At 34.5% G+C, this 23,271-nt stretch overlaps 3 protein-coding genes across 3 annotated transcripts; 2 read left to right on the plus strand and 1 right to left on the minus strand.

The window, feature by feature from the left end:
* Positions 1-765: 765 nt before the first annotated feature.
* LOC124537066 lies at positions 766-11,761 on the minus strand. Its single transcript, XM_047113779.1, has 3 exons — positions 11,601-11,761; positions 2,768-2,973; positions 766-1,083 (listed from the first exon to the last, which is right to left on the minus strand). Exons 1-3 carry the CDS (start codon positions 11,653-11,655, stop codon positions 946-948), a joined length of 399 nt encoding a protein of 132 aa, XP_046969735.1. The 5' UTR covers positions 11,656-11,761; the 3' UTR covers positions 766-945.
* Positions 11,762-18,503: 6,742 nt separating this feature from the next.
* Positions 18,504-19,361, plus strand: LOC124537079. The gene has a single exon (XM_047113794.1). The coding sequence runs from the start codon at positions 18,512-18,514 to the stop codon at positions 19,334-19,336; it is 825 nt and encodes a 274-aa protein (XP_046969750.1). The 5' UTR covers positions 18,504-18,511; the 3' UTR covers positions 19,337-19,361.
* Positions 19,362-21,524: 2,163 nt separating this feature from the next.
* Positions 21,525-22,343, plus strand: LOC124537053. Its single transcript, XM_047113766.1, has 2 exons — positions 21,525-21,903; positions 22,162-22,343. Exons 1-2 carry the CDS (start codon positions 21,657-21,659, stop codon positions 22,341-22,343), a joined length of 429 nt encoding a protein of 142 aa, XP_046969722.1. The 5' UTR covers positions 21,525-21,656.
* Positions 22,344-23,271: the final 928 nt, after the last annotated feature.

Genomic DNA, 23,271 nt, shown 5'->3' on the forward strand with positions numbered 1-23,271 from the left:
CGACTAAGGCATGTATATTTCGGTGTAATGAAAGACAAGATCGTGAAAAACTTTTAATAAATATTTTGCATTTACAAACACAACAATAAAGCTAACACGTCATATATATTACAACAATATAAAGTGCATATACAACTCTGATTAGATCATTATTAAAGAGGCAGTGTTGCTATTGAGTTATCGTCTAATTCATGTCTATTTACAAGCGTTCGCTAAATTATTTATCGCTTCGTCTGTCGCGCTAAACGACACACCCATTGTCCTATTTGTAACAGTATTGAGTCCTAATGGACACTTCTAACTTCATTTATATAAGTGACCTAGTCGTCTGGTCTATCTAATTAAATTAGCGATATGTTTTAAATAAGCACATCAGTGATTTCAGTAATATATTCATGTATAGTACGACACAACTTCGATGTAGCATTGGCAAATTCAATCGATTACTTCTGATTTATACATCCAATAGAAATAGCTCCCTTTCTCGCTATTCGAAGCTATTCGTCGATATAGATTCTCGCGTCATCGACATGTCAAATTGACGAATATATTGGGTCATATGATATTGCAAGTTACTACGTTTGTGTAAAGATTGTATGATGATTGTATGCGTCGTTAATTCGGATGTGATCGGTTTTACGAAATTTTCCGATGCTACATCTAAGTTGTGTCATGCTTACTTAATTAACTATCTAATCTACACGGAACATCAGTGTTTGTGATCGAAATCTTCGATGAATTAATACTTTTTCGATCGATATCTATTATCGCTTTGGTATCTAGCATGTTTATTAAATAATTATTGGTATTTCATTCATATCGTTCATAAATCATTTCTCATTCACAACCAGTAGCTGCATCCGAAGGGCTTCATTCATTCTAAAAGATACTATATTCTCATATAACAACTTTGTATACATACACTTGATTTGGTTATTTAACGATTTAGAATCTTAGTAAAGCGAATGTTAGGATCATGAGCGCGGTGGCACCAACGGGCACCGTGGCGGAGTTACAGCCGTCTTCTAAGCACGAACACACCTCCTGTCTGCCTCCGAAACCTGAACGCTGGTAGCAACGACCCTGTAACATATTCGTTAATATATGTTTTGCCAAATAAACCTGTAATTTGCATTATTATTTGATTTATCTTCAATAACATAAGCCCCGATCAAAATTTGACCAAAACTCATGACGTTTTCTGTACAAAAAGTAACATAAACCTCAGGTAACAAATTTAAAAATGGAACACATTGATCGAGCGTTTATGGAATATTATGGAGTTAGTCAAGACTAACTTATACATCATTCCTGTAGTGTACATTCAAATACATTCATTCGTTCATAAATAATAGGTTGGGGAAAAAGTTTCTTCGTATTTTATATGAAAATTCAAAAAGTTTTTTTATAGTTTATTTACATTTAACTAAAGTATGTAGGTGCCATTTTGTTCCATAACTTTTTGCCATCTTGTTGGTAGTGACATGATTCCATTGCTGTAAAAATTTTGGGGCTTCTGATCGAAAAACTGCGACAAGTGGTTTTCGCAGTCCTCTCGTGATGTTAACCTGAAACTGCCTAAGGAATTCTGCAGAGACCGAAACAGATGAAAATCTGAAGGTGCAAGGTCAGGACTATACGGCGGATGCATTAATATGTCCCAGCCAAACTCTCGTAATTTTTGTTGAGTGGCTAAAGATGTGTGAGGTCTAGCGTTGTCATGGTGAAAAACCACACCCCTTCTGTTGATCAATTCTGGCCGCTTTCTCTCAATTTCTTGCTTCAATCTCATCAATTGTTCGCAATACAGTTCTGAATCGATGGTCCTGTCGGGCGGTAACAGCTCATAATGAATGATGCCCTTCCAATCCCACCATACACACAGCATTACCTTATTGCGAGTTAATCCGGGTTTCGCCACAGTCTGTGAAGCTTGACCGGCCTTTGACCACGATCTTTTTCGCACGTTCTTGTCGTATGTGATCCACTTTTCATCACCAGTTATCAGCTTCTTCAAAAATGGTTCGGTTTCATTACGTCGTAATAAAGAATCACAAATGAGTACACGGTTCATTAGGTTTCTTTCAGTGAGTTCATGAGGCACCCATATATCGAGCTTTTTTGTGTACCCAGCTTTATTCAAATGAGTCAAAACCGTTTTGTGGTCAATTGCCAGTTCTTCAGCTACATCGTAACTACTAATATGTCGATCTTGCTCCACTTTTTTCAAAAATGGCATCCATTTTGTCCGTAACAGGGCGACCAGAGCGAGATGCATCTTTGATATCAAAATTTCCGGCTTGAAAACGCTTAAACCAAACTTGCGCTACTCTCACAGATACTGCATTAGGTCCATAAACATCACAAATTTTTTTCGCGACTTGAGTTGCATTTTTACCTTTTTTATAGTAAAATTTTAAAATGTATCGATTTTCTTCTTTAGATTCACTCATTTTAACAACAACAAAAACAAATGAAAATCACACAAATTCCTAATTTGAATTTGGAAGTGCCTTCTTTAAAATTAAAACTTTTTAATGATACCAAAACCAGCCAGATACAAATGGTATAGCCAAAGAGATTTTATTACAAGTTCATACATACTATATGCGAAAAGACTTTTTCCCCAACCTAATATTTAAAAAAAATTGAGTACGACAAAATTTCTGATCTGTTAAGATCGTATAACTCTATCCTCTGACTGATTAGTATAACTACTACTTACTACAAATTATTTTATCTTTGCCTTTGGTAACTTTTAGCGTACCTTGTAGCTGGACTCGTCCCATCCACAGCCTCTGATGACTCGGCTGTCCGGCGGCATGCCGTTCATCTCAAACTCCACGACCTGTGAGATCTTCCTGCACATCGTGTCCTTTGGGCCGCAGGGCAGCCGCAGTGAGTCGGGCAGTTTGTCCATCAGACATCGGGAGTCGTTGTGACTGTTACACTGATAGCATGTGATGGCTAGACCTGGTGACAAGATGGTATTGAAATTAAGATAAGGATCAAGCAAATTGGTCACCTTATGATAAATGTATCCAAGTCATTCTATGAATATTTTACTGTTTTTTTTCTTAACGATCTATTAGGCCTCTATTAGCCCGGATTATCTCTTAACAGTAAATGCCTAAGAATGCCTAAGGCAGGCCAAAACGTGGAAAATTGACTTTTACTCGTATGTATTACCTATTTGAATCAGGCATAGTTTTGTAATAAAGATAAAAAAGTCATAACTTTGAATCAAATTGTTAAAAAAAAAAAAATTTTATAAATCTAGAAAAGAGTTGAAGGAACTCGAGAAGTGGATCCGGAAATGGTTTAAACAAGCCGTGATCGCGACTACGCGTGATTCATATCTTATGGGCCACCTGATGGTTAGTGGTCCCCATCACCCATAGGCAATGACGCTGTAAGAAATATTAACTATCCCTTACATCGTCAATGTGCCACCAACCTTGGAAACTAAGATGTTATGTCCTGCCCTTGTGCCTGTAGTTACACTGGCTCAGTCACCCTTCAAACCGGAACACAACAATACTGACTACTGTTATTTGGCGGTAGAATAACTGATGAGTGGGTGGTACCTACCCAGACGGGCTTGCACAAATTCCTACCACCAAGTAAGATTATGTCCTTTCTTGGAGTTTAAGTTTGCTGCATACCAAATATTATCAAATTCGCTTCGTTGGTTTCGTAGTTAAAGAGCGACAGACAGACAGTTACTTCCACATTTTAAATATAAGTACCTATAGATTTTAAACCACAACAATCAAGCAATTGATAACATAATTTGTGCATTTAATAACAAAAAATAAAGCAAAAACGTAATTACGAAACTGTATAAATTTTCTTAATTAATTTAATTTTCGAATCAAATTCGGCTGGTCTCTGATTGTGTCTGATAAATCGATTATTCTAATAAATATTATTACGCTTGGTCGGAAGACTTAAAATAACGTGGAATAAAAGTTTATCTGCAAACAAAACGTCATCGATAAATCTCTTTTTCAACAGTACTTCTCATCGGGAAATAAAAAACATAAGAATTATTTTGATTATCTCCCAAAAAATGTCTGTGTATCAAAATAGCCCAGTGGTCGCGAGCATCTAAATTGAAGATTGCATATTTTCAATGAAATTCTATTACGTGTGTCTCCACCAACCCGCATTGGTAGCAGCGTGTCACTCCTAATGTAGTGTCTCTAACATTTGATTTACAAGTTCTTTCAGTATATAGAGAATCGTATCTGTGATCCTTGGCACATACTTTAAATACTATTTTTAATCATATGATGAAATTTTCAGAAAATTTTCACAGTGTTTAAAAATAAATAAAGGGTTTATATTCTTTACTAAATTAATTTCAATTCATCTTAACTGATGATTGAGGGCGCTTGTGCTCGGCGATGAAGGAAAACATCGTGAGGAAACCTGCATGTGTCTTATTTCATAGAAATTCTGCCACATGTGTATTCCATCAATTCGCATTGGAACAGCGTGGTGGAACATGTTCCAAACCTTCTCCTCAAAGGGAGAGGAGGACCCTGCAGTGGGGAATTTACAGGCCGTTGTAATAACTTATTATTTATTAATTAAATATTACATACTAAGATTGTAATTAAATCTTAAACTACTGAATAAACCCGGGGTTCCAATACTAGTGTAAAATATAAAAATAATAGTTTTCAATCTCCAAGCAGAAATATTTGCAACATCCCATAAAGTTATAAATAGTCTGAAGAATATACAAATAAGATCGCTTCCAGTTCTTGACCTCGTATCAATTTAAAGATAAAAATTGTAATATACAATTTGGCAACTAAGGGAAACACAGAAATCTAGCGCTGTTTTAAGTAGATCTATCACATAATGTAAATACAATTTTCCTGCATAATTATAAAACATTCTCACTAATTGTGATATTATACTCGTATGTAAGCGGAGCGAGTCTCTTATCTATATTTTATCTACTCTGATGAACGCATTACCTAAGGAAACATCTTATTCTGGTATGTATTTTCTAAGAAATACCATAAATATTGGTCACCTTGCAACGCTCCAAAAGCGTGTCCATTTCAACTCTATAGGTTCGCTAGTTTATGAACACCGTGAAAACCTCGGAACTCAGTTCACTATCACCTACTATGAAAAAATGTCTAAATGGCCAGAAATATTTGGAAAAATGAAGAAACCCAATATTACTGAGGGAAATTTTTGCCTTCCGTAATTTAAGCCCTGAAATAATTGTATAGTATTCAAATATTTTTAAGACAAAAAAACATTTACATTGTGAATTTCAAAACAATGAAGATTATATACCGTGTGTATAATTTTGAAGCCTTTTTATGTCAAAAGCAAAAGATGGCAAGGGTTATATATATATAATATAGGGTCGACCGAGGCGAATCGGATCACAGGGCGAATCGGATCAAAATAAGAATTTTTTTGATAATTCAAATATCGCATTCACATAGAAAGCACTCAACCGGCGTTTTTCGTCCCTCCTCTCACCCTGCACCTCCCGGCATAGGCAGTATTTCGATCCCGCTTGTGGATCAATGTCCGAAGCCTCTCGTTAGTGACTCGGTCGTTTGTGTGTGTCGCAATTTTGGCCCTCATCTAAGGTACGTATAGTACGACACAAATTAGATGTAGCATCGGAAAATGCAATGGAATGAAAATAAAACCGATTACTGTCGATTTACACAACCAATAGAAACAGTTCCCTATCGCGCCATTCGACGCTATTCGTCGCTATAGATTCACGCGTCAGAGAAAGCAAGTGCATGAAAATCGACGCGTCAAATTGACTAATATATTAGGTCATGTTATATTACAAGTTATTACGTTTGTGCAAAGATCATATTCGCATGAGAAATAAATATTGATAATTTGGGATAGCGTACTTAATTCGGATGTGATCGGTTTTACGAATTTTGCCGATGCGACATCTAAGTTGTGTCGTACTATATTTACGAATTATTTGTGTCATATTACAGATTTGTGTTAAAACTCAACTACATTGGGTTATACTGTTAAGCAGGGTGTCTATTTTATAGAACCAATTTTCTTTTAAGTGTAATCTTAGAGGTTAACGACTAAAATATTTATTTCAAAAATCTTAAGTATGGGGCTAATCGGATCTTATCATCGGGGGCGAATTGAATAACACTTTTAAACTGATTTATTAAATGTTTAAGGTATTATTGATGTAATTTTTTTTCATTGTAGATGGTTCGCATGTTCAAAAGAAAGTTTCAACCTCTGCCACTGTTGGGAATGCTACAAAAGGCTTCGAAAAGACTGGAATATTTCCATTAAACGCCAATACAATGTCTGACTACAAGTTCATCGACCACCTAGAGTCGGACATTTTAGAGTCCCCAGTACAGTCCCCAGGTTCTCAACAAGTGAAAACCACAAATACCCAAACAGTAGCTGTAACAGTGTCATCTGAAAGTTCACAACAATCTGAGAAACCCCAGTATTCCACCTGTGCAGATGTAGGACAAAATAAGATGAAGAATAAAGCAACGCCTGGGTTAAAAATTAAGAATTCATCAGAGAATACAGAGAGTGTCGAGTACCCCAAGTTAAATCTACGAGGTCCCAAAAGGTGCAGCCACAAGCCCAATCCTCAAGTGTCCACGCCACAAAGACAAAACCACTTAATAATATAGTGCCATCCACAAATTCACAACAATTTGACGAAGCCCAGCCTTCTATCTGTGCTGAAATAATTATAGAAATTTTTTCATCACCTTTAAAGTCTTCAAATGCTTCTCAAAGATTTTTTAAAGTTTCATAAGACTTTTCTTCTCGAAAGAGAAACAAAAAAGAAATTTAAAGTAGACAATAAAACCAAGGAAAATAAGGAAAAGTTTGTGGGCAAAGAAAATACTTTGAAGAAGATGAAGAATAAAGCAAAGCAAAATATAAAAGTTAAGAGTTCATCTGCAAAGCAGAGAGACTGGCAGTGCATTTACTGTTCCAAAATATTTGTGAATCCACACTCAGAGGATTGGATTCAGTGCAATGCCGGCGAAGAATGGTGTCACAAAAAATGTGCTGATATGGGGGGATATAAGGACCACATTTATGTGAATTGTATGTCTATAATTAAAATTGATCCCATTATTAATTTTTTACTGATTCCAAAGTAAAGTAAAGTAAAGCTGTAGTGTTAAGAAACCTAAAAGTTTTATTAACTAATGTGTACGATCCGATTCACCCCGAAAATTGGGGCGATTCGGATATTTTTGTTTTTTTGCTTTTTAGTATCTAATTAAAAGAATATATGTATGATATAAGTTTTCAAATGTTTATTTTATAGCCGATTGTTACTTTTAACATTTTTATTAATAAAAATAGCACTATATAACAATTTAGTATGATTTGCTCAACCTCAAAGAAAAAGTGATCCGATTCGCCTCGGTCTACCCTATGGTGGTAGGATTTTGGACTCGCACAAAAATCTTGAATCAATGGCACCTATCCATATGATTTTGAGTAGGCTTAAATGCTAAAGAACAATAATTAGCATTTTTGTATTTCAGTTTGAAGAATGTGTAATGAAAACGATTGTTTGATGATGACAACTGTTAGGCCATGTCTGACTACCTAATACTAAAACTGCAATCTCGATTTCTTAATTCTTATAATCCAATGGAACGGGCGGACAGACAGATAATAGAAGCAAAATGTGGTGTTGTTACGGTAACATAATCAATTGAATTGAAGCCTTTAATCTATTAAGGAGATTGTTTGATCTACCACACTACCCCGGTGGTGTATAGATTAACTTTCTTTCTAAAGTTCTATTCATGTCCGGGTATTTTCATTTTACAATGAAAAAGAAATATAATATTTCTACATTAAATAAACAAATTTTGACGACCTCCATGGTCGAGTGGTGTGTACACCGGTTTTCATGGGTACGCCACGCTGAGGTCCCGGGTTCGATTCTCGGCCAAGTCGATGTAGATTACCATTAGTTTTCTATGTTGACTTGGGTCTGGGTGTTTGTGATACCGTCATTATTTCTGATTTCCATAACACAAGTGCTACATTGGGATCAGAGTAGTTGTCTCATATTTATTTATTTAAATTTGATTTAATTTGACATGTAACAAAATGTCCAAAGTTGCTTACGATATTTTACGTCAACTTATACATTGTAGTTCATGAATATCTGAGAGATGCTCGTTCTGGTTTAAACTTGCTTTATATATTTATCGGCCTTCATCAACTGCGCTATTTTTATAAATGGTACTGAGGAAAGTAAGCTGAATTTCGTAGGATTACTAGAAGTTATTGAGGAACTCCATTTAAATCATCAAGATGCAATAAGATCATTGCATTGGTAACGAAAGCCTTTCCACTACATGGTATTGTCATCCTAATAACAGTTTTTAGGTAACTTATAATTAGATATATATATATAAGATTCGACTTCCTATATTTGTTTATATACTGACTGGTGATTTATATTGAAGATAATTTATTGCGTGCATAAGAGATATATTTTTTAATCTATAATCGTAACGATATAAAAGATTCTAATTATGAATCATTTAGCAAAGCGCATGGTTGAATTTCGATTACTTTTTGCGGGTTCGAACCAGGGAGGCTCCACCTGATGTCACATGTATTATAATTCATCTAGAGCACGGCCGTGAAGACGCCTTTGCCCAACATTTGCCCAGCTTTTTTTGTATACGTTTCACACTATAAGAAAAACGTATATAAAAAAACATTTTAGTTTTTAACGTAACATAATCTTTAAAGCTAGTTTACTGCCAAGAGCTATTTGAATGTCCAAATCGGAATAGCATAAATAATCTTATAGAGTTTTTTTTTAGTATTTAAACTAGAGACAAAGAATCACAGGGAACAACGCGAAGAACGAAACGTATACTGACATAATTATGTACATCAACCCAGATGATGGAACAGTGATGGGTTAAGATAAGACAACAGGAAATATGCATTTAAACTGATTTCTTCGTCACATTTAGGTATGTCAGAGTTTAAGTGAATTTAGTTATTCAATATGGAAGTGTTTTTGAGTCTGTTGTTCAGTGACTAAAACACGTGAATTTTTATCGAAGCTTACGGGTTCAAACCCAATCTGCACCATTAAGGTTTCTAATGTTTAATTTATGGTAATAATTTATCTAATGCTCTACGATGAAGGACTTTGTTAGGAAGCCTATGTGTGTTAAATTATATTGAAGTTATGACACATGTGTAACAACCAGGTGGATTTGCGTGGTGGATTAAGCTACAAGACTTTTCTCCAAAGTATATTTATCTATATATAGATAGATAGATAGATAGATAAAATAGATAAAGTCTTTATTTGGTGGTGTGACCACATGAGTAAAAATAAGAAGAGAAAAAAGAAATGACAAAAGTAACACAGAATTTGAGTTAATTTATGACGTAGAAAGAAAAATAAATAAAAATAAACAAAAAACAAATAACTAACTTACAAAAATATTTTGCATCTAATTTTTTTTAATCTATATCTATTAAATATAATTAGATCTAAAATGAGAATTGCATCATTATGGTAACACTAAGAAAAAAAAATTAACAAAAATGAACTGTAAAGTAGTGTGGCATCCATAATGGACAACCTCTCAGTTGAAGCTGGCATAAATATATACACTAATATTATAAATGTGAAAGTAACTCTGTCTGTCTGTCACTACGACCAAACCAATGAACCGAATTTGATGAAAATTGGTGTGAAGCTACTTTTTATGCCTACTAACCAACCAAAAAACGCCAGCAAAGCCGTGAGCGACAACTAGTATTTAAATCAAGAAAATATATCCAGTACCAAACTCATAAAACAACAAAACAACAACAGCCTCTAAATTCCCACTGCTGGGCTAAAGGCCTCCTCTCCCTTTGAGGAGAAGGTTTGGAACATATTCCACCACGCTGTTCCAATGCGGGTTGGTGGAATACACATGTGGCAGAACTTCTATGAAATTTGTCACATGCAGGTTTCCTCATGCTTTCCTTCATCGCCGAGCACAAGATGAATTATAAAGACAAATTAAGCACATGAATCAGCGGTGCCTGCCTGGGTTTGAACTCGCAATCATCGGTTAAGATGCACGTGTTCTAACCACTCGGCCATCTCTTCTCGACGCCAAACGCAAATAAATTATTCTAAGCAATTTGCGAATAGTTTTTCCAAGTATCTTTTCGATCATGTTACTCGATATACATCGAGAAACACGATCGTTTCGAGTAAACAATAAGAAACCGCTGTACTATGAGCATAAACGATTGCTATTTTTATCGAACAATAACCAATATGAGGCATTGTAGTACAAATTAAAAAAAAAAGAAATGATTGAATACTAGCGACCCGCCTCGGCTTCGCACGGTGCAATGCTGATACTGAATATACTACAGAATGTCTTACAACGTTCACTGTTTTTCAGTCATTAGACAATACAAACCACTACGTGTTAGGAGATCACTTTAGAAACTAAAATTTTCAGTGTGTCTGTACAATATTGTGCATATATTATACATATAATCCTACCTCTTGAACCAATCTATCTATTAAAAAAGGCCGCATCAAACTGAGTCAAGTATTTTTAAAGGATCTAATCATGCAAAGAAACAGATAGCGGTAAGCGACATTTTGTTTCATACTATGCAACGATGAGAAAACGTCATATATTGTATGTTGATATTCAAGGGCGGATTTGATGCATTGGCTGCCCTGGGACTAAGATTGCCGCCCTCAACTCTCTATAAAGCACGAAATATAAATTTAATTCGTTTTTAAAGAGAGCTATTTGATAAATGGACACATTTGGTTAAAGGGTGTGACCAACCAAGTTTAAAAGCTACGACCTAGCTCCAAGATCTATAGTTTTGTTGTATGTAAAATAACACCAATGAGGTTTTAGTATTTTAGGGTCATCCCTCATTATAGGGAATTCCCCACCTTACTATAGATAACTCGACGTTTGACTTTAGTTAAACTTAAATTTTAAGAAATCTGATAAATAAAGATAAAAAAATATTTTATAATTTTAGTGTTGATTTTCTCTCAGAATAATATTAAGATTATCAATCTAAGTTCAATAAATCTTAATAAATATTTTATCACTATCATTCAAAAGTGCTTCCTTGTTCATTGTATGAGCATGGAAATGATTCAATCATTTTGGAATGATTTCCATGTCACGCTACTTTAAATGAGATTTATTTCAATTTGATTGGATTGGTCTGATTTTACATGACAGTTATTTCTCAAGGTATGCGATCAGTCACGAACATACATGCAAAGACAGAAAAAACAGATTCAGAGCTTAAGAGCATGTTTATTAGCCATCATTTAAACAAAACTGGCTCAAAAATTACCTTCTAGTGAAATTAATGACGTTAATATCATATTTAAAAAAAGAACAGTTTTTCTCAGAGTTTGTTAAGAGACATGATTCCATGTCCACAGAAAAGCGGAAATTAAACTTTTCAGGGGCACAGCATTGACCTGAACTACAATAAAACGATAAATAACAAAAGACGATCATCGAAACACTTCGATTAAATAAACCACAAACCTTGTTGGAGCAAACTACATAATACCGCCAAAAAGCAAAACGTCACGAACGCCATATTGCCGTTTGAACCTGCTCGAACCGGTTTCCTCCGCTGAAGACCGCGCGCGGTTCGGGTCACGGTGCGACTGAATCGAGACTAGAGGACTAGTACCGGTGTTTATGCTATATCTATGATCAAATCGACGGTGGGCACCGCTTATTCAATTGCCGTAATACATGGCAAATTGACTGATATATTGAGCGTACCGGTATAGGTGGAAAGGGCTGCTATCCAGGTCTGCTGCTTTCAAATTAGATTGAATACAATGTGACAATTGTGTCAAGTTGATCGAGATCAGGGGTGTGTTTTATAATATTTTATGTTTTTTTTTTTTATATTTCATTTTGTGGACTTAGGTTATACTTTATTATTGATTAGATAACAGACGTAATGTACACAAATATAATTAATAAATAGTTTTTATATAATTACATATTATATAACAACGGAAAATGAAATTAAAAAAAAATTGTCATAATTAATGTTTTCCTCATGTTCGAATTTTGAACGTAAAATATATTTATACTTTTTATTAAAATTTTATACAAACTTTTTTAAACTTATCATTAGCCTTGGTTACAATAATAACATAACTTTTAAGTTAAAAAATTAATAAATATTATTAATAATCGACTCTTGTTGCTGTGCTAACAAAATTAAAAAGTTTAAATAAGGTTATAATAATGGAGAGCTAAGAGCTACAGCTAGTGAGATGTGGATGGTATGAGCATGAAATACATACCTTAACGCAAGCATTTGATACAGAGCATTTTCGTATCGTATAGTATCGTTCCAATTTTAAATATAGGCAATCTTGACTGGCGAAATATTGCTAGGTATATCTTCAATGGCCTAATTCTAACTAATATTATGAATACAAAATTTATTTGTCTGTTTACGGTATTACATACACATTTTTCATATTGCGTCTAACATATTATATAGAGCATCTAATAACTGCCACTGAGTAAGACACGGTTGGAAATTTGTAAGTATATATTATCTATGCAGCCTATTTTTATAAAGACATTCTTTACACACACATGAAAAATTACACGCACACATGTACATTATGCACACATTTTTATAAGACAATATAAACTTATATGATAATACAATCAATTTTATAATCTATCATTTTTGAATTTCAATAAAGACATTAGAATAGCTTTAATAGTCTATTGACTTACCAACTAATGCCAATGCAAAATGGAAACGCTTCTGATTTTATTGTATTTTTGTTCTTGAAAGCCAGAATATTCAGCCTAATTAAATAAAACCTTTTTTATTGGAGCAGTATTTTTTGTTATTTTTTTAAAGTGTAGTTTTTTTTTAAAGTTAAGTGTTTCGGGTAGCACATTATAGGGTCATATGTATCTAGGAATACTTTCCCTTAACTCTATATAAGTAATTTGGGTTTCTGTAACGACAGTAACCCAAATTACTTTTACTGTTACCAAATACTCGTGAGTATAACCAGAGACATGATAGCATTTGGTTATATCAAAAAAAAATCCAAAGAACGGGATTTATGGTACCATATAGATCGTTTCAATATTTAATATTAATATTAATTTGCGACTTACGTTAACTTTCAATTGTTAATTTTTCGTTTTCGCATAGTCTTGGAAGACTTTTGTTGATACATTTTAAATTGGGCAAATGCTATATATTTTATCTCAATATATATTCCAGTAATCAATCAATCAATCAAAATAAACTTTATTCAAGTAGGCTTATACGAGCACTTTTGAATCGTCATTTTACAATTAAGTGAAGCTACCACCTGTTCGGAAAGTAGATTCTACCGAGAAGAATTGGCGAGAAACTCTTTTTCAACATTAAAAAAATGCAAGGTCATGTTAGTTAATACAATTATTTAAATTGATAACAACAGGTAATGAATAACTTCCTGTTATATTTTTCGAATTAAAATAAAAATCTAATTAATGTACTTTGTTGAAGTAAACACATTAGTGCTTACGTCAATTAGATTATTTTTACAACTTATCTAGATATTAAGACAGAGTTAAGAAATATTTTTATTAAATTCTAGTATTAAGCTTACAACTATTTTTTACGCAGTGGAAATCAGAACGGTACCCGGTTCCTGGGCCTCGGCCGGGCAATGGCCGTCCTCGACATGGATCGTAGAGGCTGCAGGATCGTGTCAATCGGTTTAACGGAGCTCTCCTTAGGGAGCGAATTATCTTGGCCCACACGCTCCCAGCTAGAGCGTACCGGCTGAAATAGGACACGAGGTCCACACCTCATACGTCCCAAGCTAAAAATACTTCAACCAATTAAGACTTTTCCTTAATTCATTGTCAAATTCCACTAAACTAATATTATGAAAACGTAATTTATTTGTTTGTTTGGTACACTTTCACGTGTAACTAATCAATCGATAATCATCACGATACATCGCACGTTGAGTCTATCATACACATATAGGGTATTTAATAACTGCCAACAATCTGTGTACTAAAACAAACACAATTTACAATGCTAGATTATATTGTTTCCGTGCGATGACACTGATATTAAAACCAGTAACTAGGTAACCCATACAAATGAACTAATGTATCAAAGTCTTTAAAAGTGAATCAATTAAAATATACGAAGGCTTCAGCAAAATAAAAAGTGCTCCTATTTATGTTTTAATTCAGTATATATCATATTATTACTTACTCATAAGTTTTTTGAAATCAAAGCATGATAATAAAATGAAGGCACCAAATAATACTTTAAAGATATTCTTATAAATACTGAAACCTTGAAAAAGAAAAAAGTGGTAACGTTAAAAAGATATTTAATGATTTAATGGAAATAATTTTTTTTTTCAAAAGATTATAACTATAAACTCTTTCTTCTTGACTTTCAGGCAGTGTATAATATATACATATATAATTGTATTTGGTTAATGTTTAATTTTACTTAGTATTTTGAAAGCTGAAAAACATTAACTATTAAGATTTTTTTCAGTTTTTTTTTCCATAGACAAAAACTACATCTACATTCCAAACCGGTGCTTTTAAAAATTTACTTGTATAAAGTATATTTTGGTTTGATTGATTTATGTAATTCCCGTCAAAATTTGAAACAAAAAAGGTCCAAATTTTTTTGATGCAAATTCAATTATTATACACGTTTACTATAATTTATGAATGTGTGCGTTAAACGCACACGACCTCACGCCAACCTCCGCATAGTCCGCCATTAGGAGATTAGAGGCGAACAAATTGCTCCTTCCTGCTTCTGCGCATAGGACGTAGTAACGAGATGCAATCCAGGAAGCGTCTGACTAGCTGTGTCGCGTGGTTCGCTTCAAGTATTCAAGTACTGATACAGTTTTATTGTAGAGAGCGGTGGGTACGGCTGTTTTTAAGTGTATAGCCCATATACCCATATACCCTATCCGCCTTCATGTGAGGAAAATGAAAAAAGGGGTCGATATTTGAGAATTTCCAATGTTTTTCGATAATAACATATACTTTTTCATATGTATTTTAGCAACCAAAAGTGAGCGAAAAAAGTAATATCATAAACGAATATCTAGTTAAATCAAAAAGGCTTACGCGTTATCACCAACACTCCTTGTCAGTCTGTCACACTATTGTCTGTTCCATACTACCGATGACAAGCAAATGTCCTGTTACTTCTGAGTTAGTTTCCCTCAGGTAGTTAATGACGATACATGATAACTCCTTACAGTATATACAACACACTGAACTATTCTGTCTATTTAAATCAAGATAAATATGTGGCAAATATCGATTACCTGGCTTTATGATTTGTGTTCGTTTCCCAACTTGTTACAACAATAAAAAAATACAACTATTTAAAAAAAATAGGTATGTGTTCCATTTTTTTAATAATTCAATCAATAAATTTTGACATAACCACCGCGTACCAAATATGACATACAGTATTTGCAATGTCAAAATTAATTCAAGGCTGGTCACACGCATCATAATATAAGGCTTGATAGCTCATACTATTATGTGATTATATTATATTGTTATATAGCTTAATATCTTATTGTTTCAACGTGATTTGCATCGTTGTTTAGTAGGGAAGACCTAAGGTAAACTCTGGAACATTTAGAAGTTTTAACTAATTTTAATGTTTATTATTGCTTACTAGTTTATTAAAACTTACTTTTTACGTAGGTGTTAAGAATTAATGCTTTAATCTCTTTCCTAAAGTTTACACTAGCAGTACGGTAAGAGATCTAACCTTAGCATTCTCGTCCCCACTTCAGAACACAAATTATTAAAATAAAATTTACTTGGTGGTAGGGCTTTGTGCAGTTATTCTACCGCCAAACAACAGTACGCAGTATTGTTGTGTTTCGGTTTGAAGGGTGAGTGAGCCAGTGTAACTACAGGCACAAGGGACATGACATCTCAGTTCCCAAGGTTGGTGGCACATTGACGATGTAAGGAATAGTTAATATTTCTTACAGCGTCATTGTCTATGGGTGATGGTGACCACTTACCATCAGGTGGTCCATATGCTCGTCCGCCAACCTATAATATAAAAAAAAACATCTGTTTAATAATTAATGAGGGTCAATTTCACTTCTTGAAATCGGTTAAGATATGATATTTCGATTCAACTTCGACTGAACCGTTGAATTGTTGCGTTAGAATAGAAAAACTGCAGAACGGCAACGATTACGTTTGGATTCGTTATAAACTTACAAGCAAAACCGAGATGGCCCAGTGGAACGCGTTCATCTTATCCGATTGCGGGGTCAAAGATTCACTGAATTTCCATTGGGCTTAATTTTTGTTTATAATTAATTTGTGAAGGCAAACATAGCGAGGAAATCTTCATGTGTCTAATTTCAACGAAATTCTATCATTTGTTTCAAACCTTCTCTTCAAACAAGCATTGGCGCAACGTGGTGGTATATGCTCCTTGCCTACTCAAAGGGAGAGGAAGCTTTTGTCCTAATACTGGGTAGTAGTGGGAAATTTATAAGCTGTACATGTTTCAGTTGAAACTTACATTTTGATATCTGAATTGTCGTCCTAACCGATTTCTTATTCTTTATGTTGACCAGCTAATGGCGCACTATATAGAGAGTGCACTCTCTGTTTCATTACCTTCATAATCCAATAATACGACTAATTCAACTCAACAAGAAAGAGTTCCGGCGCACGACGGGTTCACGTACTTTCCAAGATATGGGAGTATTCACACTCTCAACTTCGTTGGGTATAGTTATAGCGATATACTAGAGGCTTTGCTGTAAGCGATGTTAAAAACTATACAATAACTATGTTTCCTATATCACTGACAAAGTCACTAAATCGGTAAATTGTGGTAAAACATATATAACTTTGTATTGAAGTAAATTTACAAAATTATGCTGATAACTATAGTTCGGAACTGCTATGCCATTCGCTGTGTATGAACTACAAATATTATATCCTATCAATTTTTGTATTTTTGACAAGAAAAAAAAACTGAATAGCGGTTTTTTTTAATGGTATAGGTTGGCGGACGAGCATATGGGCCACCTGATGGTAAGTGGTCACCATCACCCATTGACAATGACGCTGTAAGAAATATTAACTATTGCTTACATCGTCAATGTGCCACCAACCTTGGGAACTAAGAAGTTACGTCCCTTGTGCCTGTAGTTACACTGGCTCACTCACCCTTCCGGAGCCGGAACACAACAATACTGAGTGCTGTTATTCGGCGGTAGAATAACTGATGAGTGGGTGGTACCTACCCAGACGGACTTGCACAAAGCCCTACCACCAAGTGAAAATTGTCCTAGTTTATAATGTTTACGAAACGTTCCCGGCTACTATTATACCTGTCAATTCAACGGAATAGTCCGTAGAATAGATATGACGATGATCTTCCATTCGCAACAACATTAATATCTTACATTGATTTGGTTGAACATAATATGAATAGCGTGCCATGCTTATAGTAGTACATTATATCAGGCACAACTTCCCAAACTTAAATCTATACAAAAGCAATACAAATTAGAATGGAGTATACATACGTTTGTTATTTTTAAATAATGGAGAGGGCGCTGCACGCAAAGTTTACAGTACTCGATCCGTAAAAAATAAACTTTTAAAATTATATATGTGCGAAATAGTGGTTGTTATTTTGTGTAAAAGACATATCTACAAAACAATCGTATGCAGAAACGTTATCCAAAGTGAATATTCAGACAAAGTGAAAAAAAGGAGTGATTATATATGTGTCGACAAACATTATAAAAATTGACAATAGAAAAACATAAAAATCGTTATAATTGGTGAACTATAAAAAAAAAAAAAATTAAATAAATAAAACAATAAAAACTAGTGAGAGTGAAGTTAATAATAAATCATATCAAACAAATTAATATTATAATAGTAAAAATAAGAGTAAAAATTAAAAAGTTTGAAGGTGGTCAAAAAACATCCTCATTGAACTACCCTCAAAGTCACAAAGACCGAGCGGATACTGATGAAAAATTTCATTACTCAAGTTAAAGCTCGTTTGGTGTAAAGGTATGTAAGAACTGTGAATAACCAACAGAACCGAGATCGATTCCGACCGAAACCACAGAAGTATCACATTTATTTTTAAATTCTCAATTCTCTACTACAGATAAGAGAGAAATACGATATATTGCTGGGCAATTAATAATTAAAAAAAAAAAATTAATTAAACTATACTATAATTACAAACGAACGCCATCTATTTAAACAACCAACTAATTACGTCGTCAAGTAATGTATTGAGCCGTCAGTGATCGAAAAGTGTTAAAGGGGGCTAGTTCTGCGCATTCCACCAGAGGGCGCTAGAAGTTTCAAATCAAACCAACAAAACCAGTAACTTAATAGTCATGGAAGATATAATGATTGCATTACGTAAAATCCAGAACGAACTCGACTCACAAAAGAACACCATCCTACAAAGCGGCGAAAAAGTAACAGAAACCGTAACACAAAATATAAATAGCATATTAGAAGAGAAATTTAAAATTTGGGATGAAAAGTATGAAGACCTCAAACAAAAGTTAGAAAACCAAGAAAAAAGAATTTACTTCATGGAAAAACAGGCAAGAAAGAACAACATAGTCTTCTTCGGTATCGAAGAAACCGAAAATTCATACCAAATGCTGGAAAATATTATAATAGATTTTGTTAATAAATATTTCTCCCTAGATCTAAACCATAGGGATATACAGGAAGTGAAGAGAATCGGCAAAAAAGGGGAAAAATCTAGACCAATAATCGCTACATTCACTACACTTGGCACGAAAATTAAAATATTCAAACAGAGAAAAGAGGCACTAAGCAAAACTACATACTATCTAATGGAAGACTATCCCAAGCAAATATTAGAAAAGAGAAAAGTGCTACAAGAGCAGGCTATAACCGAGCGAGAAAAAGGCAATATAGTAAAGATCAAATATGACAAACTTGTGATACTACCTAAAACCAAACCCAAAGATAACAATAAAAGAATTTTGACACCATCTCCCGAAACATATACCAACGAAGTTACAAATGTACAGGCTAGAAAGAAAAACAGACACCACACCCAAATAAAAAGAACGTCTAGTTTGTCGGAAGGAACAGTGAAACCAGGCTTACTTAACTTCCTTGTCAGTAAAAACACAAACAACATACCTAGCGCTCAATGCAGTACAAGCAACAACTACTAACAATCACCGCCCTCCTCGGAATCAGAAACAGAAAATATGCAACAATCAACTACAAAAACTAAACCTTATCTTCCAACCCGGCTGGTCACCGTGGAAGATCAAGACCAAAACCCTCTAAAGATGAAATCTCAAAAAAAATCGGAAACACATGAAGCGACATTAACTCAAGAAATACAAAATCATACACACAAAAAAAAATGACAAGTATTATATATTAACCTACAACGTAAGAACTTTATCCACTCATGAACGATTAATAGAACTGAGCGAAGCAATACAAGAAATTAAATACGACATAATTGGTCTGTGCGAAATAAGACGCCAAGGCACAAAAATAGAAGAACATGATAATTTCATTATATGCTACACTGGACTAATACCAGGCAGAAATGGAGTCGGTTTTATAATAAACAAAACTCGCAGAGAATGGATTGAAAGCTTCGTTGGCATAAATGATAGAGTCGCATTACTAAACTTAGATATTTAAGGAGTATTCGTGTCACTTATACAAGTATAAGCACCGACTGAGACAGCAAACGAGGATGAGATTGACTCTTTCTACTCAAATGTCAACAAAGCTATAACTCAAGCTTATAAATATATTTATTTCATATTAGGGGATTTCAACGCCAAAATAGGACAACCTGGAAGAGACGAACGTCTAATAACCAAACGATACGGTTATGGCGTAAGGAACAGCAGAGGCCAAAGGCTCATTGAATTCACTCTCGAACACAAATTATCTATTCTAAACACTTTCTTTCCCAAAAAGCCCAACCAAAGATGGACCTGGCGCTCTCCAAATGGACAACACAAAAACGAAATAGACTACATATTAACAAATACACCAAACGCATGCCAAAATATAGAAGTCCTAAACATTAATTACCCGTCGGATCACAGACCAATCAGAGCAACCCTGTTAATAAAAAAACAAAAGAAGAAACGAACAGCATATAAAATCAAGGAACACTCGTCATTGAAAACAGACACAGAAATATCAAACTATAAACAAAGCCTACTGTCTCATCTACAAGCTATAATTATATGCCAAGGAAAAACATCAGTTCAAGACTACTATAACAAACTAGAATATGCCATAATTCAAAGTTTACGTGATGCACGATCGCCTAAAATAATTTCAAGAGATACCCATAGAGTCCTAACTGAACGTACGCTGACACTCATCAAGAGAAGACAGGAGCTTCAACATACTAGGTCAAAAACTCGAGCTGAAAAAAACGAACTATCAGCACTATACAAACTGATAAGTAAATACATAAAACATGACTATAAAACATACAGATCGATGACTTTTGAAAAACATTTAAAAAAAGCGGGAAGTTCCAAAAAGGCTCTTAAAGAATTAAAAACATACAAGCATTGGATAGATGGTTTAAACCGAGGGGACGTGACAGTGAATAATCGCAAGGAAATTGTAGGGGTAGCCACAACTTTCTACAAGACTCTTTATAGCGCCAATGAGAAAAACCATAGCTATGCTAAGCCTACGTACAGCAAAGAGAGCGGAAACATAATACAAATATCAGAAAATGAAATCTTACAAGAGATAAAAAGACTAAAGACAGACAAAAGCACCGGACCCGACGGAATTTCCAATGAATCCATTAAAGCAGCAAGTGCGATACTGTCTTCACCCTTAACATATTTATTTAACCAAATCTTAGTAACTGCTGAAATACCGTCGCAATGGCTAGAATCAGACATTATTCTTATCTACAAAAAAGGAGATCCGAGGGACATTACTAATTACAGACCTATAAGTTTACTCTCATGTATCTACAAACTGTTTTCTTCCATCATAAATAAAAGAATAAGCGTCACACTAGAATCAAAACAACCAATAGAGCAAGCAGGCTTCCGCAAGAGATTTTCAACCATTGACCACATACACACACTAGAATTACTAATAGAAAAGTACAAGGAAATGCAAAGAGTGCTCTACATCGCCTTCATAGATTATAAAAAAGCTTTCGACACCGTGTCGCACTCCAGTATCTGGGCCGCTCTCCAAGCTCAAGGCGTTGAACCAGAATACATAGAAGTTATTAAAAATACGTACAAGAGAAGCACAGCAAAAATAAAACTAGACGATACTGGCCCTGCGTTTCCCATCAAAAGAGGGGTGAAACAAGGAGACCCACTCTCCCCAAAATTATTTATATCGATTCTAGAGTCAATAATAAGCAAACTTAACTGGGACAAAATAGGACTCAAGATAAAAGGCAAATATTTGAACCATCTACGCTTCGCTGATGACTTAGTACTTCTCTCAGAATCTCACGTACAATTACAAACCATGCTCAATTCACTAAACGCAGCCAGCAAAGAGGTAGGTCTGGAAATTAATCTTTCCAAAACAATGGTCATGACTAACGGCACAAATATAAAAGTATCAGTAGACAATGACACTTTGAAGTATACAGATAACTACATCTACCTTGGGAAACAAATTGGCTTTGACAGTAAACAAAATGAACAAGAGGTTGCACGAAGAACACAAAATACTTGGAACAAGTACTGGTCCTTAAGAGAAATATTTAAAAGTAACATGCCAATAAATTTAAAAACAAAAGCCTGGAATTCACCTTGCCTTACATACGCGTGCCAAACTTGGAAATACAGTACGACCGTAAAAACCAAAATAATTACCTGCCAACGCGGAATAGAACGAAGCATGTTGAATATTAAAAAGCTCCAAAAAATTCGCCACTCAAAAATCAGGCAAATCACCAAAGCCAAAGATGCTTTATGCTTTGCAAAAAAGCTAAAGTGGAAGTGGGCAGGGCATGTTGCGAGACTAGCGGACGAGAGATGGACCGACAGGGTAACCAAATGGAAGGGCCCACAGGGCAAGCGCCTCAGAGGCAGACCTTGTCTGAGATGGGAAGATGATATCATAAAAATTGCTGGCCCCTGCTGGCCGCAAATAGCACAAGACCGAGAGAAATGGACTTCTTTAGAGGAGGCCTTCACCTTCACCTGAGGAGGGTTCTTGCTATAAAAAAAAAGAAAAAAAAAATCTAAACATTGTAAAAAACTAGTAATAATTAACTATATTTTTCCTAATATTATTGAATAAGTATTAACTTTCTTTTCTTAATAGTCATAATCTTTCTTTTTTCCAAAATTGTACTAAAAGCATATATACAGCACTGTGCAAGAAATAAAAGGCTTTTTATTTTAATTATTTTAGTATACATACGTTTGAATACATAGGTTACATTGACGTTTGGCGTGAAAATACACTATTCTACACTCCTTTCCTTCTTTCAATCACTTGTTTACTTTGTTTACTGTATCAGTATGTCTATCTAGGATGTTGGTAGATGTTTGTTTAATTTTCTCATTTTTTTGTTTCAATAATCTTGGTTTCCTGCAAAGTAAAGCCATTTCATTTCAAGACGTCAAAAATAACGTTTTTTTTAATGTTATTGCAGGCAAACAAGCAGTAGGTTTACCTGATGGAAACGGATTACCATGGCTTATGGATATGGATCAATACTGCACAGGGGCTTACAGGTGCTTTGCCGGCCTTTAAGGAAGGAGTACGCACCATTCTTGTAGGTTCTCAAGTTGTAAAGGTTCGGAAAAATCGCCGATTAAAGCTGGGTCTTAAAAATCGCGCTGTTGTGAAATTTCGGACATGAAGGTTGTGGGGGTGAAACTTTGAATTAAGATAAAGATTGTAATAAGATCTTTTAAAAAGCAACTTAATAAAATAAAAAGCTTTTAAACTAAATTAGATTCACATCTATTAGGTAAGTATGACACATTAGTCCCTGATATAAAACCTCAACATTCATATATTGTAGAAGTAAATTTATTTTTGTTAATGTATTCTTCTAACAAGACGTGAGGATGTACAATGACAAACTAGTTAGTTAACTGGAGAGGAGTCTCTAACCGCTTTT

The sequence above is a fragment of the Vanessa cardui genome, chromosome 17 (assembly GCF_905220365.1).
Source record: "Vanessa cardui chromosome 17, ilVanCard2.1, whole genome shotgun sequence".
Classification (NCBI taxonomy): Eukaryota; Metazoa; Arthropoda; class Insecta; order Lepidoptera; family Nymphalidae; genus Vanessa; species Vanessa cardui.